This window comes from Agelaius tricolor, unplaced genomic scaffold (assembly GCF_023055355.1).
Source record: "Agelaius tricolor isolate 1412-34295 unplaced genomic scaffold, bAgeTri1.0.p SCAF_13, whole genome shotgun sequence".
NCBI lineage: Eukaryota > Metazoa > Chordata > Aves > Passeriformes > Icteridae > Agelaius > Agelaius tricolor.
Window position 1 is genome coordinate 8706519 of NW_027269273.1, and position 16456 is coordinate 8722974.

General features: G+C 38.8%; 1 protein-coding gene across 7 annotated transcripts in view; it reads left to right on the forward strand.

The window, feature by feature from the left end:
• Positions 1-16456, forward strand: part of FAM13C (family with sequence similarity 13 member C) — a 115301-nt gene that overhangs the window by 23562 nt on the left and 75283 nt on the right. For all 7 annotated transcript variants that reach the window (XM_071438662.1, XM_071438661.1, XM_071438666.1 and 4 more), the window contains exon 6: positions 8037-8083. In XM_071438662.1, coding sequence (XP_071294763.1) covers positions 8037-8083 — 47 coding nt within the window. The remainder of the gene's footprint in view (positions 1-8036; positions 8084-16456) is intronic.

The following is a 16456-nucleotide window of genomic DNA, read 5'->3' on the forward strand; positions in this document are numbered from 1 at the left end:
TGTCTCAGGCAAATATTCCCACTGGAACAAGGAGAAGCACTGGGAAGGGGATGAACAGGTCTGTTCAGTAGCTCTCTTGAGTTCATACCACTTTATTTTATTTTTTTTTTATTTACTGACTAAATACAGATTTCCTCTAGCACATACTGAGCAAGATGGGAGGTGACACTGGGGAGAATTTAGGCTATGTAGGGCTAAACATTTAAAATTCCTGAAATCTAGGCCTACTACTTACTTTCCATGTGATTTATGTCTCTCTACTTCTCATTTGTGCCTCCAGAATCAATCCCCAGTGAAAATTCTGTTTTCTGTTTTAACCCTGCTCACCTCAGTGGCCACTTAACAGAAGGTTCCACCTATGAGTCAACTAAATGGGTCATTTTGTGTGTCCTTGCATGGCAGGCAGTGGAAATGTGCATGGGCTCTATTAATATCTGTTCTTACATAAACAGAAACAATTTTATTCAGTTCTGCAGCTAATGAAGCACTGTGGGAACGAGACAGCCAAAAGCTTGGGAATTACTTTACAAGGAAGAATTTCAGTGTTTCTTGGCAAAAGCTGCCTATGCTCAAGGCTTTCTTGGTAAGAGCCAACAGTAACAAGGTCTTATTCTGAACAGGAGTCTAAATAAACAGAATTTTTCTGCCTTTTTTGAAAGCTCATGCACAGAAACCCCAAAGTTTATTTCAAAGAAGGCCAAATTTTTATCTAGTTACAGCCACATACTCAATTTTGGGGAGGGGTTCTAATGAAAGGAAAGAGGAATTGGAGTCCTAAATGGAAGATTTATGGAAAATTCCCATTTCTTTATTTACTTCAAAATACTTACAGGATGGAAATAGGGTTTTTTTCTCAGTTTTCTGTCTGTTGATTTTTTAACATAGAAAGATAAATCTGGAAAGCGTACAATGATGACTTAGAACTAATTGGTTTACTAGCATCAGTTACTATCAAAGTTTTACTAAAATAGCTACAGAGGTGGCTGAATTGTTGTGGATAATCATATATAAAAATGCCTTTTTGGAGGTTATAATAGAAGCATTAGCTGGCATTAGATTTGCAAAGTCATAACTTCTAAATGCCCTTAATTTTTATTTTTATTTTTTAGCATGTATATTGAATTTAAATATTCAATTCAAACTTGTGCCTGAAGAGTCAGTATCTGCAATGCTGTGTCATGTGCAGGTGAGCCCACAGCCTCAGCTGTCTGTCTGGTACTTCCCTGGTGCACTCAGGTGCAGCAATGTGGGGAACTCTCTTTGCCAGAGGTTTCCTAGCTGGGCTGAGCCCTGGGAGCTCTGTGAATGTGCTATCAGCACCAGAGACTCTGCCTGCTAAGCTGGAACCAGCACCAATTCCATTGGATGCCGGTGCTTTGTCTCAAGGGGTGCTACTTCAAAGGTGTCTTTGGTTTCCAGAGACTGCCTCTGACTGGAAAATATTTCAGTATAAAGATAACATCATCAGAGATAAGAATAAGGAAATGATGAATGATCCTGTTTATTCTTGGGTTATTGCTGTTTGTTTTCCCTGGGCTGGAAGATACAGTTAAGAGGAATTTCAGAAGGAAATCTTGCATACTAAATCTGCTGCAGAGCTGGCAGGAACTGATAGAAGAGAGGGCAGGGCTCTGCCTTAAATCCTTCTCCTTTGTGCATTTTCCTCCCCCTTCCTTGGTGAAATCCTGTCTTCAGCCACCTCTATCTTTCTGTTTTAATAACATGCTGCAGTAGGAATCTCAGGCTGATGGGGAAAATGTGAGCCAGTGTATCTGCAGTGCAGAGAAAGCAGAGCCTGTTTCCCTTGGCCTGTTTTCCATTTGCCAGCTCCCAGTATGTCTTTATAGCATCAGTGGAAATATTAGTAGGAAACCAAGCAATCACTACTGAATGCACTGATCTGCACAATTAGTCTTCAAATAAATCAGGATGGCTGCTCAATCTTTTACATTCAGTGCACATGGCAAAAGCTGAGGTGTAACAAGGCCATTTGATGAGACCTCCATACAAAAGCAACAGTAAAGGAGACACCAATCTGCAGAACAAAACTGAAAAAAATTCCAACCATATGTTCAGCACCAGTGAGAAAAATGAGCCATTTATTCCCCAGTCCAAAAGTAAGTTTATAACTCTCTTTATGAACTTGTTTTTCTGGATCCAAACGTAATAAAATGCAACCCATAATTTGTTAACTGCTCACAATTGCACCTGACTGCCTGAAAAATATTTCTGAGGTCTTGCAAGAGCCTGTAAGAATCAGAGAAGAATGAAAAAGCACAAAGAAAATCACAATAGTAAAACAATTAAAAGGCAATAACTTTTAAAATAATTGAGGAAGTATTTAAATTAAGAAATAATCTCAATTCCCATTTCCTGAGAATGTGCACTGTGCAAGGAAATAGAAGGTAATTATGCTAAGAAGACCTGTGGTAAAGTCTTTAATTATAATCATTCAGAGAGAAGTTAATTAAAAGTACATCTTTAATGTAGCAGAATGGTTTTCCCCACGTGCCACCATTTGGGACCGACTCTCTTCTGACCTCTTTGCTATTTAACTCAAATAGTTACAAATAGCTCTGAATGCAGTTCTAATTTTCTCTTATCTGCTGAACAATGGCTTGTGTTCCAGGAGGGGTTGTGCAGAAGGCTGTAGCCTTTCCTTTTTGCAGGAAAAGAAATAGCCCCTCTCCATCCTTATTGCTGTGTAAAGAAGTTACAGGAGTAACTGCAAAATTTGAATTTACAAGTTTCCTGGAGCTGGCCTTAGCCTTTTTGCTCCTGTTTTCTACCCCCATGTGGATCCCAGGTGTGCTGGGCAGGACTGATGTGCCTGTTGGTGGTCAGTGTGCTGACACACCTGGCTCCACAAGCTGCTGCTCTGGCACTGCACTCACAGCACCTGCCACCCTGCCTGAGCTCCGTGGGGTTTGGAAATAATGTGAGAAAATAGCAGGTGGACATGAAGGTGTAAACACAGCAGTGCAGATGAAGTCTGGTGATGAAGGTGGTTTTCAAATGCCCAGCAGGTCAACACTGCTTTTCCTTAACGGGGGAACTTTGGGAGCAGTGCCTACCTGCATGCAGAACAATGGCAGACTCCCACAGCCTTTTGGTAATTAACCACAGATTATCAAGGACAGCAGAGAGGATTTTCTCCAGATTTTTCTCCCCAGAAGTGGATTAAGAGTTTCTCAAAAGGTGGAGAAGCTGACAGACACTGCAATAACTTGAAAAATCTATGTGATAGGAATGTACTCCCTGTCCAGACTCTCTTCTGTATAATGCGTCCATGCCCAAATATTTGGCATGTATGGTTTGGAGGTTTTTGGTTTTTAAGCAAAGAAATTTGATTCCAAAGCATTTCTATATCTCTTTCCCAAACTAGGCTGCACTAAATTATTGCTAATAGGGGTAATGTCTCATTTAGTTACAGGCTTCCCAAATTAGGCTTTAGCTTATGGTGGTCAAAACCAAATCAGCCCTTCCACTGCTGCAGTTGTCCATGTTTCTGGCTCACAAACCCAAACCAGCAGTGAAATGCATCCTCTTTCTGCTCCTTGCCCCCAAAAAGTCAGTGCTAATGAGCAGAATAAGACAAATCAATTCTGAAGCTTCTAGGTGATACATTAGGAAGAACTTTTCAAAAGAGACTGACTGAAAGAGAAGGGTTAGAGCTTCTGAGTCTTCAAAATGTTTGCCTGTGCAGCAGGCAGCATGCCAAAGCTATTGTGTGCTCTGAGGCCACGTGTCAGCTGAAATTTGAGGGAGGTGGAGAGCTGACTTTGAGGCTGGCTCGAACAGTAATTGAACAGGACAAACACTTCCACCCTGCACAGGCTTTATTTTCAAGCTGTAGTGCAGTAGACACTTGAAAGCTGCTCATTAGAAGTCTATGAAGAGCTGGAGGTGTTGGGATGATACAACCAATTGATTTTATTGGGCAAAGCAACCCTTCAGGAGGTGCTTTCTGAGCACCAGAGGAAAGTGGCATTGCAGGGCTCCCTGTGGCAGGTCTGGGTTGGGGCAAGGAGGGAGGAGCCAGGCCAGAGCAGTAAGGTAATATATCCAAATGGAGGTTTTAATATGCAGCAAACAACAGAACAAGTAACAAATAGAAAAATTACTGTAGACACATTTAATCAGGGTAATTGGAAAGCCTTTTTTAGGAGTTCAGTTTGTATTACCCAGCTCAGTGTAGAGAAATGTTCACAGTCGTATATCAGTTTCAAGAGTTGATAACACGGTGAATGATTGCCTGCTTTTTATCAGCTCTCTCAATGAAATTTTTCAAGTTAAAAGTAGCTGTTTCTGTTAAAAGAATAAACATTTAAACATTTAGGCATATGGGAGTTTGTAAAAACTGTCCAAAAAAATTAAAAATAACAATATGTCATTAAATTTTTGTCAACTAAGGTAACCTCAGGCTGCTGGTAATTTCTGTTCTAGAGAAGCTGAACTAATATGTTCTGGCCGTAAAATGAGGGAGAAGGCCCAGTCAAAACCTAACGTTTCTGCCTCTACTGATTTTTAATATTCTGTACAAAACATCCATTAATACATATTGACATTAAAGGCTTAAGGAATTGTCAGAGTGAATACGTAAATATCTTTCATTTCAAGGTATGATTGTACTAATCTGTTTCTATCATAGGGTTTTTCTTCGGTAAAATTACATTTTTCAACATTACATATATTTCTTAAGGATAAAATGAATATCTCTGCTCCAAATCTCCTAGGTTCTGTTTAAGAGGTGAGCTCTCAACAGCAAATAGAACCTAATTTTTCATCCTGCTTAAAACAGAGATAAAATGTTTCAGTTGAGTAGTAGAGGTATAAGTTATGTTTGTAAGGTACACCTCACTTTTTTCATGATAAAACAATTCAGCTCAAAACTTTTTTCTGGTTCACTAGCAAGATATTTATTACCATTGTAAATTTATTTAATACCTTCTTAATGTTACATGACCTCAGATTATTAAATGTCTATCAGACATAATAATAGCCTTCAAAGAGCATAATAAAACTCAACATCTGTAACAGTGCTACTGGGTACTGCAACATAATCTCAATTTAAAAAAGTGAAATTGAAGTTTTTAGGAATTCTTGTGTGTTACATACTCAGAGAAGATGCATTAATAAAATTAATGCATATATTGTTGAGCTCTGTTCCACTTTGGAAGGAAAAGTCCAGCTCCTGGTTCTAGGAAGTGCCAAGATAGCTGCAGAGCAGCTGAAAAAGAAATAGATATTGAAAAGAAATATCAGATTTGCTATACCTGTAAGAAGCCCATTGTTTTCTGTCTGCAGTATGTGAACTCTCAAAAGTTGTTTAAATAATTTACCACATAGGTGTGCTCACAGTGGTTCATATTGCTATGAATTTTGAGATACTATATTCAGAAATGTGTGCAGCCTTTCTTTGAGACCTGGTGTTATATCTTCTCTCTCAACAGTGCTTTTATAATTATTTTCTTTTAATAGGAACCCAGAAAAAGATTTGCCGTAGCACAGTTTAGCAGAATGAACTTAAGGTGTTATGTCCAAAACACCATGGGGAAAATTTCAGGTTATAAGGGTGTGCATTTTTAAAAAGTACTAGTTCATCTTTAAATACTCTTGCCACTGAAGAGGATGGTTTTGGGGCTCCAGGCTGGTGTATTTGTATAAGTAGATGCTTTTAAAAAAGGTGCCCTCATTGCACTGTGCTGATTGAAATTATCTTTTTGCATTGCAGTTTTTCACTTAGAACAGTACTATTAAACAAATGGCTTTTTTTCAGTGGGTTTTACCCTCCATTCAAAGAGAAGTTTGGTTAAATGCAATATGCAAGCAGCTTTGTGAACCATCCTGCAGTGGATTAGCCATTAGTGAAAGAAGTAAAAATTTAGACTCAAAGCCTAACTTTAAAATGGAAAGAAAAAATAATCATTGTGTTTTTGTGTCCTTATCAGACACAAAATGTTTATTTTGCAGATGTGTTCTTTTCTGTGACTCCATATTCCTCGGCTGTAAGGGATGTAATTTTAAATTTAGAGTGAATTGTTAATTACAGCATTTTTTACACTAACTAACTGCAAAGATCCCTGGAGAAATCTCAGTTCTTCTGCAGAAATCCATGTGAGATTAAAAAGCAGTGATGTGTGTTTAGGGTGCAGTGATGCTGTGAGTGCTGTGTGCTCATAGTGGTGCCACTTCCACAGAGAGTTTATTTTCTTTGTTAGTGTTGTAAAGTTCAGGAGGAAAACAGTGCCTCTTGTCAAAAAGGTTCCAGTGAAGACCATGCACTAATTAAAAGCTGATCTTTCTAGAGGGAATTTGAACAAAAATAATGCTGACTCTCTAACCTAGGGGAACTGCAGCCACTGCAGAGGAAAGGGGATCATAAATCCTTAGCATAAATCCCCAGATGTTTAACAAAATGTTGGAGCAAGTCCAGAATAAAAGAAGGCAGCTGGGTGGGGTGGGATGAAATGCACTCACTTATGGGAGTTTGCAGGGGCCATTCCTGCGTTTAGGATTTTAGAACAGCCCAAGACAGAAGAGCCCTTGGGAATTCCTGAGGAGGAGTTTTCCTTGCCCCAGAGTGTCTGCAGTGCTCAGACAGTTGTATTGGCTGGTAAATCCAGCACACTGTGATGCTGGAAAGGGAGAAGTTGTATTTTTAGGTGACAGGATAAAAAAATGGCAATCTCTTATTTACAGTCAGGAAACATATAGTGAAACTGGGATTTATGTGCATGTATTAGGGTAGGAAAGCAAAGAAAAAAGATGAAGAGACTTGGTGTTCTAGGTGGGCATTCTCATGTGCCAGCCATTGATCTGAGAGCTCTTGAGCTCATTATCTTCCTTTTCAGCTGAGCATAATCAGCATTAGGATTCTAAGTGAAGGGAAATTCTGTAGTTCAGCACTATGCATGAAATTTCTCTTGGCAGGCACTAAGTGCTTTGTGTGTGTGTAAGATTTGGGTCTTGCTTTATTTGACAAGGCAGTTCAGGGCTTGCCAGCCTGCTTAGTATACTGAAGCTCTTGGAATTAGGCACTTGTCTAATTCTTAGGCACTGTTTCCCTGACTTGGGACTAAACCAGAAGTTTACATTTCCATGATAATTATTCTAAGGTTACTTGAGGCTTGATCAAGGTTACTTGATCACTTTTTGTGCATGACAAGTTCCTCCTGAGCAGCTCTGACTGGGTAAGGCTTTTTCCCTGCTATGTAATAACCACATGGCAGATATAATTGCAATAACACTTTTGTATCTATACTGCAAGCTGGTGAATATTTGGAATTTTCTACTTTTCTAGCAGAGTCAGGAAAAATCACAAAGAACAAAGGGATAAAAAGTGAAAAGGGTATCGAAACTAGAACAGATTTTCCAATTTCCATTTTACATGGTTTACTGTCTGGGGTACAGATAACACAGGATCTGATTCAAAACTCTGTTATCTCTAAAATTAAAAATAGCACCAGCGAGGTCCTTCAAATGGAAAATGTAGCTTAACCTTAAATGACAAAATCTCCAGTTGGTTTGGGGAGAGACTTTTAAAACCATTCCTATTTGGTTACTTTGGTGTTTCTTATAGATGTCTCCTGTATTCACCTATGAGCTCTTGCTGTTTTATATTTGTATCTTCCATTTGCCATAATATTTACTATCATAGCTCTTATATTGTGTAAAATTGTGTGTACCCTGAGCAGAAGGGAATTTAATACATGAAATGCACAAAAGTTTTGATGCTCTCTGACCCTTTGGATGCCTGTAAGTGACCCCTTGACCTTTTCTGTTACCTCTGACCACATGGATGACCTTTGACTCCTGAATGACCTCTAGTACGTTTTCTATTAGGTTTCTGTCAGCATGTCCAGCTCCTTCACCAGGGCTGAGGTCTTGACTATAAGAACATTGCAAATGCTTAGAAGAGCCAGAAGTGCTGTTTATCCTCCCAAAAATAGCTAAGAAAGAACAAGTGAGCAGTGACCAAACTGGTCTGGAATTGAAATCCAGCTTTGTACATTCTGTTTCTCCTCTCTACACAGGCAAGCAACATAGAAGATGCAGGAGGGGATGAACTCACATTGCTAAGGTAGGATGAAAAAATCTTTTGTTTTAACTGCTTCAAGGAAACTTTTGATATCTCACAAGAAATTTTTATACTGTACTACTCTAATGTAATTACAGTTGGTTTGTTGGAGATTTGCTGGAGGAACAACCTAAAGAGTGAAACTTCTCAAAGTCTTAATGCTGATATGTATTATCTGTAGACAGATAAATGCAGGCCACTGTCACCAGCTGACTCCCAAAAAAATGTATTGTTGATTCCTGGGTGGGTTGTTTGTGTGGAGGTTTTTTCTCAGTATTCCTCTAATGTTTTATTTTGTTTATAAACCTCCATAATCATGGGTCATGTATTGGTGTGGAATGGGCAGGAGGAGCTGCCTGGTGTCAGGAAGCATTTAATGAATTTGCACTTGTGTGGAGTTGCACCAGTTGGCAGAGATACAATCAGTAAATTTATCAATAACTGAAGCCCTTTGCTGTGTTTCTGTTAGAAAGACTTGGCTTTTATGAGACTGGCATTTCTCTAAGCAAACAGCATTGTTATGCCCCAAGACTAGATTTCCTTGCATCATTTCTCCAGCAGACTTGTCTGACCACAGGGACATAACTTAGCAAAAATATTCTTGAAGAAATATTTTACCCATAAAACTTAGAACCACAGTAATGTCTTCCACCCCATTTGCATTTTGGAGTAAAATACATGGACTAAGCGAATGGCCAAGCTACTGGAAAATGACAGTACACATTCCAGTCTTTAAGATACAGTGAGGTTTTTTTCAGGACCAAGTTTTTTGAATTCTCCAGTAAAACAGCTGAGGAAAAGATGTTATGGTTCAGAACAATTTCAAGTATTTCCCAGATATTTTGTACTGCCAGATGCTGCTGAAGTATCCCACTTAATATTCTGTTTGCTTTGCCAGTAATGCAGCAGATTAATAAACCACATTAGGTAGGAAATAGCTTTTTGAGAGAACTCGGAAAGATAATTCAAGGTTTTAAACAAAGCCATTGAAGCAGAAACAGGCTGGCATTTCCCAAAAGCTAATCAAATACTAGCAGAGCAATGATGGAGTGTAACACATCATTTGGAAGTCAAAAGTCAAGGGAGAAGATTTTAAAAGATACTTTAAAAAACTCTGCTTCCATTTGCCAGCAGACAGTACATCCCAATGTCAAGGCTCTATCACTATAGAAATTACCAAGTCCTGTTGAAATAATAATCTATTTTGTGAGGGGGCAGCTTCTAAATCACAGTGTTTGCTTAGGTCTGGTGGGGGACCTGCACCTGCTCCTCACTCAGTTCTGGATCTCAGGCAGAAATTCTGGGGATTTAATTTCTACATTTTTGATCATAGTCAAACAACTGGCAATTGTTTTATTCTGGTTGTGCTGAATTTAAGTTCTTCCTATTGACAAGTAATGGTTTGGATGTCCATCTGGGTTATAAAACAATAGAATTTCAGTAGCTGCAATGAGAGGAGAAATAAAAATGGGAAAAAAAAGTGTGTGTAAATGCATTTTATAAATGCTGGAGTGTATCATCAGGCTGTGACTGCTCAGCTTGAATTCTGCTGGAGCTAGGACACTCTTCTCAGGGTTTTAAGGTCAAATCTCTTCATATAAAGAGTGGAATTAAAGCCAATTTTTCTGTCTTGTGTTTGTGCCATACGTTTTGAATTTAAAAGTTGTTTAATTCTCAAATATTTTTGGAAAATTCTTGTGCTATGATTTTGTCTCCCTAACTGAAATTTCTGCAGAACCCTAAGTTCTGTATCCTTGAGACATCTAGATTCACATTTCTCAGACAACTTAAGTTCATGGGTGTGCATTCTTCTACAACCAAGGTCTGATGAAGGTCAGCAAAAGAAAAAAGCTTTTTTCCCCCAGGAACTGCTTTTGAATATGCCATTCTTGAAAGCGATTCTTTATTATTTGTTCCAGATGTGTTGTCAAGTGGTCTAGTTGATGATGTGAATTTCCTCACTTGTTTGTATTCATTTCAACAAAACTAAGTAAATGCTGTTGGTAAATATTCACTCTGCAAGCCCTTAGGCCAGTCAATAAAGCTGTAACCCCACCTGTCTGTTACTGCCACTTTGCTGAAGTGAAAATGCACAGTAATTTGTTTCTAGCAAAAGAGGATGAACAAATCACTTGGCCATTTATTTTCAGGTAGCGTCTTGTCTGAGCACAGACTGGAGCAGTTGAGTGAAGTGAGCTGCCCTCTAGCAAGCAGGGGCATTATTTACATGGAGCTCTACTGTTGGTCTAAAACAAGTATCCAATGCCAAGGTCACTTCTGAAAACAGCTTTTAGATGTGACAGTCTGCTCCCCAAAATATGCACAAAGACCAAAACCCATGAAATCAGTATGTAGTACAGAGAGCTGTAGCCTTAGTCTGCTGTGATGATTAATATATTGCAATCAAGAAGCCTGCTGGGAGTATTGTGAAGCCTCCTGATTCTGAACCAAAATGTTAGTATTTGGTTGCCATAAAATCACCTTTTCTTTAAATCTAAGCACAAGGAATTGCTGCCCAGTTTCTCAGTAAATATTTCAGTAAAGAATGATGCTCTCAGTAGTTCTTGATTGGGAAAGGACAGAAAGCCTACTTTAGCTTTCCCAAATTGATGGCCAATTCTGAACTGAGAGCAAGGCTAGTTACCACACACCTTCTTTCACATCCCTGACATGGAATATGTGCTTTGTTGTCTGGAATGCCTTTGTCCTGCTGCTTTTATAACAAAAGAGTTTCAGGAAAAACAGGATGGTACTTCCCTTTTTCAGTTACTTCAATTATGTGCTCTTATATTCTACAACTGAAACTTGTCCCAGTAATTTAACATTCATCAAATTCCTTTTATTGTGGAAAAGTGAGGACAACTCACTGTAGGTGAGCAAGTTACAGACTTCTGTGACTTTGTGTACCAAGTGCTGTCTTTCGTTTACTGTTACAACCTGTTAAAGTAAACCCCTGCGATGCCGCAAGATCCCTGCCAACAGATTTTCTGTTATGTTTCGTAAAGGGTTAAGTTCAGGGCATATACCTATCTCTCAGCTTAGGAATCAGATATACACAAATGTGTTTGATAGATGTCTACAGAATGCTTAGCAGGCAGTTTTAAGCCCTGTATTAAGTTATTTATTAAGGGCAAATAGAAGTGTGTGTCTTGGAGGAGAGATTATTAGCATATCCAGGAATCTTGAAATGCTGCAGCATGTTTTTCTTTTGGAAAAAAAAATCAAGGCAGATCCATCCTGTTGGGCTTTGGTTTTTGTTACTGTTTAAATGTAAAAGCTAATTATTAAATTGAATTAGATTTACCTGCTCTGCTGGCTAAATGTGAGGGTATATGGAGATGTCACTGTCACCAGGGCAGCGTCACCAGGCTGGCTGTGCACACTGCTAGACACTGCTGAATCAAGCAGGCTCAAATAGCAATGCTGTTGTTATGGGAAACTGGTCTTTTGTCCTGCCTATTCCAATGCCAGAATGAACATGTTGCCTTTTTGAAAGAGATGTGCAGAGTAACTGGAGCCCTTGGAGTACAAGATATTAGTGAAGCAAAGCTGACATACCTTGTCACAGCTATCAAGGATGCTTTGTCAGAAACTCCTTAGGGATTAACAAACTAGCAGGTCCACCTAGACAAGTCTGAAATGGATGAAATGTATTTTGAAGGAAGGGATCACAAGGTTGATGTTTCTCTTCCCTCCTCTGCTCACCAGACACTCTTTTCATAAAATATGCAAAGGTGATGGCAATTTGTAGTGAAGACCAAAGATGCAAAAAATAACAAGCAATGGCAGGTGTGTGATAAAGCTTTTCGTGCTATTTTTTTCTTCTGATCTGATTGTCTGTACACACTTTAAACTGCTGTTTGTTTTTTGGGGGATTTGCTGTCTTTGAATTAGTAAGATTCACCAAGGTTTGGAAATTTGTGGTTACACAATAAACTTGAGATACTCGTGCCTCTTGCAGAAAAATGGGGCTACTTTTAGAGTTTTGTTTTTTTGTTTTATTTTGGTTTTTCTGTTTTTTTGTCATCTCACATACTAAATATAGAAAATTAACAATCTGCTTTTTAGATTTCCTTGGTAATGAGGTCAATGATGAAGACTAATTAATCAGTAAAAGCTCTTGGCTTTGCATTAGTCTCCCAAAAGTACTTTTTACATTTTCTAGATGAGAATGTTAAAGAAATTCACTGTTTTGTATGTTTGTCCACATGCATACTTATGTACATGGGATTGCCTTGGTGTTAGCTGAAGCAATGTAAAATTCTACATGAAGCTTCCTTTCCTTTGGTTTTAAGAGGCTTTTTTTTTGCTGCTTGATATGAATTTAACCCACTAAACCTGGTTAAAGGGCAATACATCCATATTATTTTGCTCTAGATTGAGTATATCAGGTTAATATTAGCTCCCCACGGTGTGCCTGCACAGCCTTACTGCAGGGTGCTGTGTGATGTGGTGTGACAGCACCGTGTGGCTCCCTCACATCCCTCTAGAATGACCTGTTTTCATCACTCTTACTGCTACCCCACTGCTTGCACTGACCTTTTGAAGTTTTGGGGCTTGGTTTGTTTGTTTTTGTAGTGTGGTGGTTTTGTTTTTCCCACAGTAATGTCTGTAACAGGATTTCTTTCTGTTTATGCAATCAGGCTGGTCAAGAGAAAGCAAGCACAGTCATTTTGGGCAGTGCCTGTGGGCATGGAGGGATGGATAGATCCAGGCTAAGCAGACACAGCCACATCTTCTCTGATAGATGAATGATTATGGGGAATGCAATCCACTGTCCAGAGCCAACTCAGCTCTGCTGGATACTGACACAGGGGATGCCACAGGAAATTTTTCAAGTTGTTTCAATGGGGATGCAGACAGAAATTATGGAACTACACTTTCTAAGCAGGCATTGTGCCAAAGGTCAAACTTTCATTTCTAACTTTAACTGTTAGAAAGAATAGAAAAAAATGAATTACAAAGGAAAGAACTTTTGAGTATTTTCCGGGCAAAAGAGAATAGTTTTCTTCCAGTCTAGTAAAATGAATTCCAGTAACAAGTGACATGTGCAAAATCCTTGGAAAGTGTTGCTGGCAATCATCATAAACTGTAGCTCAGTGGATTTTTTTCCAGCTTTGAGACTTTGAGGGTAAAACTCCACTGAAGTTTTAGGTTACAAGATTTTAATTTGCAAGTATAATTCTCTGAATATCCCTCATTTTCCCTTAACAGCAGTCATTAAAACTTGCTAACATCTCACCCTTTCTTCAGAGAGCATGACAGACTGAGGAAATAGCAGTTTTCTAGACTTTGTGCCAAAGCAAAGTTCTACCTTAATTGCTGTCAAGCAGTTTGTTTGTCTCACAGCTGTAAAGCAGGTGTCTGTATCTCAGCAGAGCAGTGCCATGGTAAATTGAATGAGGCAGGCACTAATATATATCCCTGAGAGCTGAAGCTGCTTTGAGGATCATGAGTCAGTCATATCAGGCCGGAGCTGAAGAAGCATGCTTACAGAAACTGCTGTCCTGTTGATTTCTTCTGAAAATAGAATTTTTGTAACTTAAGAGCTTTAGGTAATGTATGTAAAAAGTGAAGTCAGTCCTGTTTACACTATTTTGAGCTAGAGAATGTATAATTCCTCTGAAAGTTGAGGTTGTGCTTGCTTTGCTTCACACTTGGAGTCTCAAAGAGCAAGGTTTCATCACTGGCATAGCTGTGCATCTGCCTAAACCCCTCTGTAATGACACGGCTGCATCTCTGATCCAGCTGGTGACATATCTTGATTGGGAGCTGAGTAGAATCACCTTGGGCAGTAGATACTTTAGGAGTGGAAAGTGTATAAAGCACCACAGGGAAGCATTGTGTGGTGTGGCTGTCCCTCAAGCAGGGTTCTTTCACCCAGTGCAAGAACCAATCAACACAGTGAGCTGAGATATTTGGTGTTGCTGTCATTCTGCAGAATGGGGTGCCAGCCATCACTCATTTCAGGGTGCAAGTTACAGCCTTTTATACAAAAAGGTAACAAAGAATGATACAGAAACAGGTGATTTGGTTGCTCACACTTATATAACAAAATTCACAATGCATATGTGCTGGTCTGAGTCCTGTTCATTGTGCTATCATTTCCATACACAAAATTCCCTAGGAGTGTAATTTTTAGCTTTATAATTGTCTAAGCTAACTTGAGATCCTATTTTCAGCCTATCTGCTGCTGTGAAGTTTAAGTAATAACTTATACTCTATTATAGTTTTGGCTTGAATCTATTTGAACAAATAATTGTCAATGAAATAAGGATTTCCAGTTCTCTGTTCCTGGGGGCTCATCTTTGCTCTGTTGCTCTGGCACCTTGTTCTCATGGTTTCAAGACTAGCTCACAGTCCCTGTGAACTTTTTGTGGAATTTTTAAGTACCATATGTGACATCAATGTAAACCCAGGGGTTTTCTTAACTGGAGTTAACTGGTAACTCTCATTTGAGTGTTACATTTGCCAAGTGTAGCCTCTGATTCTATTTCTATTCAGAAATATTTTATAATGGCATGCAACTTGCTATGATAAAGTTGCATATTGTCTTAGCTCTTGATGGTTCCTATGGGATAAAATTCTCTTCCAGAGAAACCAGTTATGTTAATGAGGGAAAAAATTCCAGAGAATGAGTTCAAGAGGCACATTCCCAAGTCAGAGCCCTTGTTGAGGAGAATAGATTTCAAACATGTGTTAAATATACTTTACATTAGAGACTTGGATTCCTCTGGAACTTCACATACCTTTGAGACTTTTTTCCTTCTAAATTTTTCTTTCTTTTACTGTTGCTGAATCAAACAAAATCTGCCCATGGTGTGAGAATTGCTAATTGGGCTTTTCAATTACCATAAAATTTGTCATTGCTTTATAAATTGTGTTGCTGTTGTGTGCTGTAGTGATAGGGTAATTAAAGCAGATGCAAAATATATAAATAGCCAGCTCTTTCTGCATGTGCCATTGCTCCAGGCAGTGTGTGGAGCAGCCCTGGGCTCCAGGGAACGGGGTCGTTCTGATGTTAATGGCAGCACATTCTGCCAGCCCAGGCAGCTGCGGGAGCTGGGCTCTGCTCTTGGAGCTGCTCCTCAGCTTCAGAGGGAGTTAATGAGCAAATCGTTCTTCACATGGGGAGGAGATGAAAGAAAGAGTCTCGAAGCTGATTTTGTTTGCTGCTAAAACAAAGTTAGAGGGCAGAACTCTTCAACTACTTGAATTCATTTTAGCTTTCTACCGTAACTTTAGCATTTTGCATTTTTCGTGACTCAAACTGCATGGGAAAGATGGTAGGCAAAGATTTTTTCCTAAAATGAGAGCTGTCAACATGGAATATTTTAGGTTTTTTTCTTATGGTCCAATATGTTTTTATTTTGCTCTTTGTGTGATTTGTTATTCTGAGCAATATTGAAGAGCTGTGTTGTCCATTGACTTTGTTGCTCTCCTGCAGATACATCTTTTAAAATGGCCTAGCCTGGGATATAACAGATAATGAATTTTACAAACTCCTTTCTCAGAAATGGCACTTAAGATCTGTGGTTTTCTTCTAGTGTGGCATTAATGCTGTTTGTGGCACAGGAGGACTGTCAAGAGAATTGAAAATTAGAGATATGAATCATCATGAAAACAGTGGTAATGTTATTTTCCATGACTGCTGGTCTGTGATGTAACTCTGGATTAGATCTTGCTTTATTACTGAGAATAGAAATTCAGTGGGATGGGAAAGAAGTTCCCTGATCCTTCCTGATGATTTCTTTGATACCACAAGCCATCTATCTGTTTAATGCCATTTAATTCTTTTGGAGTAATTTAGTAATTGAGAGTAATGGCACAAAAACCTCTCTGCACAGGAGGATAAGAATACCGGTTATTTACTGCAACAAATTTCAAACATTTCCAGAGAGGATGAACATGGCCAGAAAGGTGTTTCTGTTATTTCTATCAGGTTGGTGAAGAGGGGATTATTAGGCCAATAAATTAATTACCAAGTTCCCTGAAATTCTCTCAACCCAGAATTGAAGGCAATTTTACAGCATTAGCAATATAGTGCTGTACAAATATACAAAGCCTCTGATTTTGCCTTATATTTTCTGAAATAATTAATCATTTACTCTAATATTTCAGCTTCCTTGAATCCCCAAGGATTGTATTGGGTTGAAATGCTGTCTGTTTTGCTTTGGCTTTCTTGTGATCTGAAGATTCAATTATGGTTAACTTCAATGAAGTAATTCAATTAAGTTTTTGGCTCTTTATGAAGTAATGAAATAATTTTGGTGGCTAACAAACATAATATTTGGCATGGATTTTCACTGTGTGTTACAGTACTGAACATTTGTGATAAAATGTTTTGAGGGTAATTAAAAGGATGGAGTCTAAAAG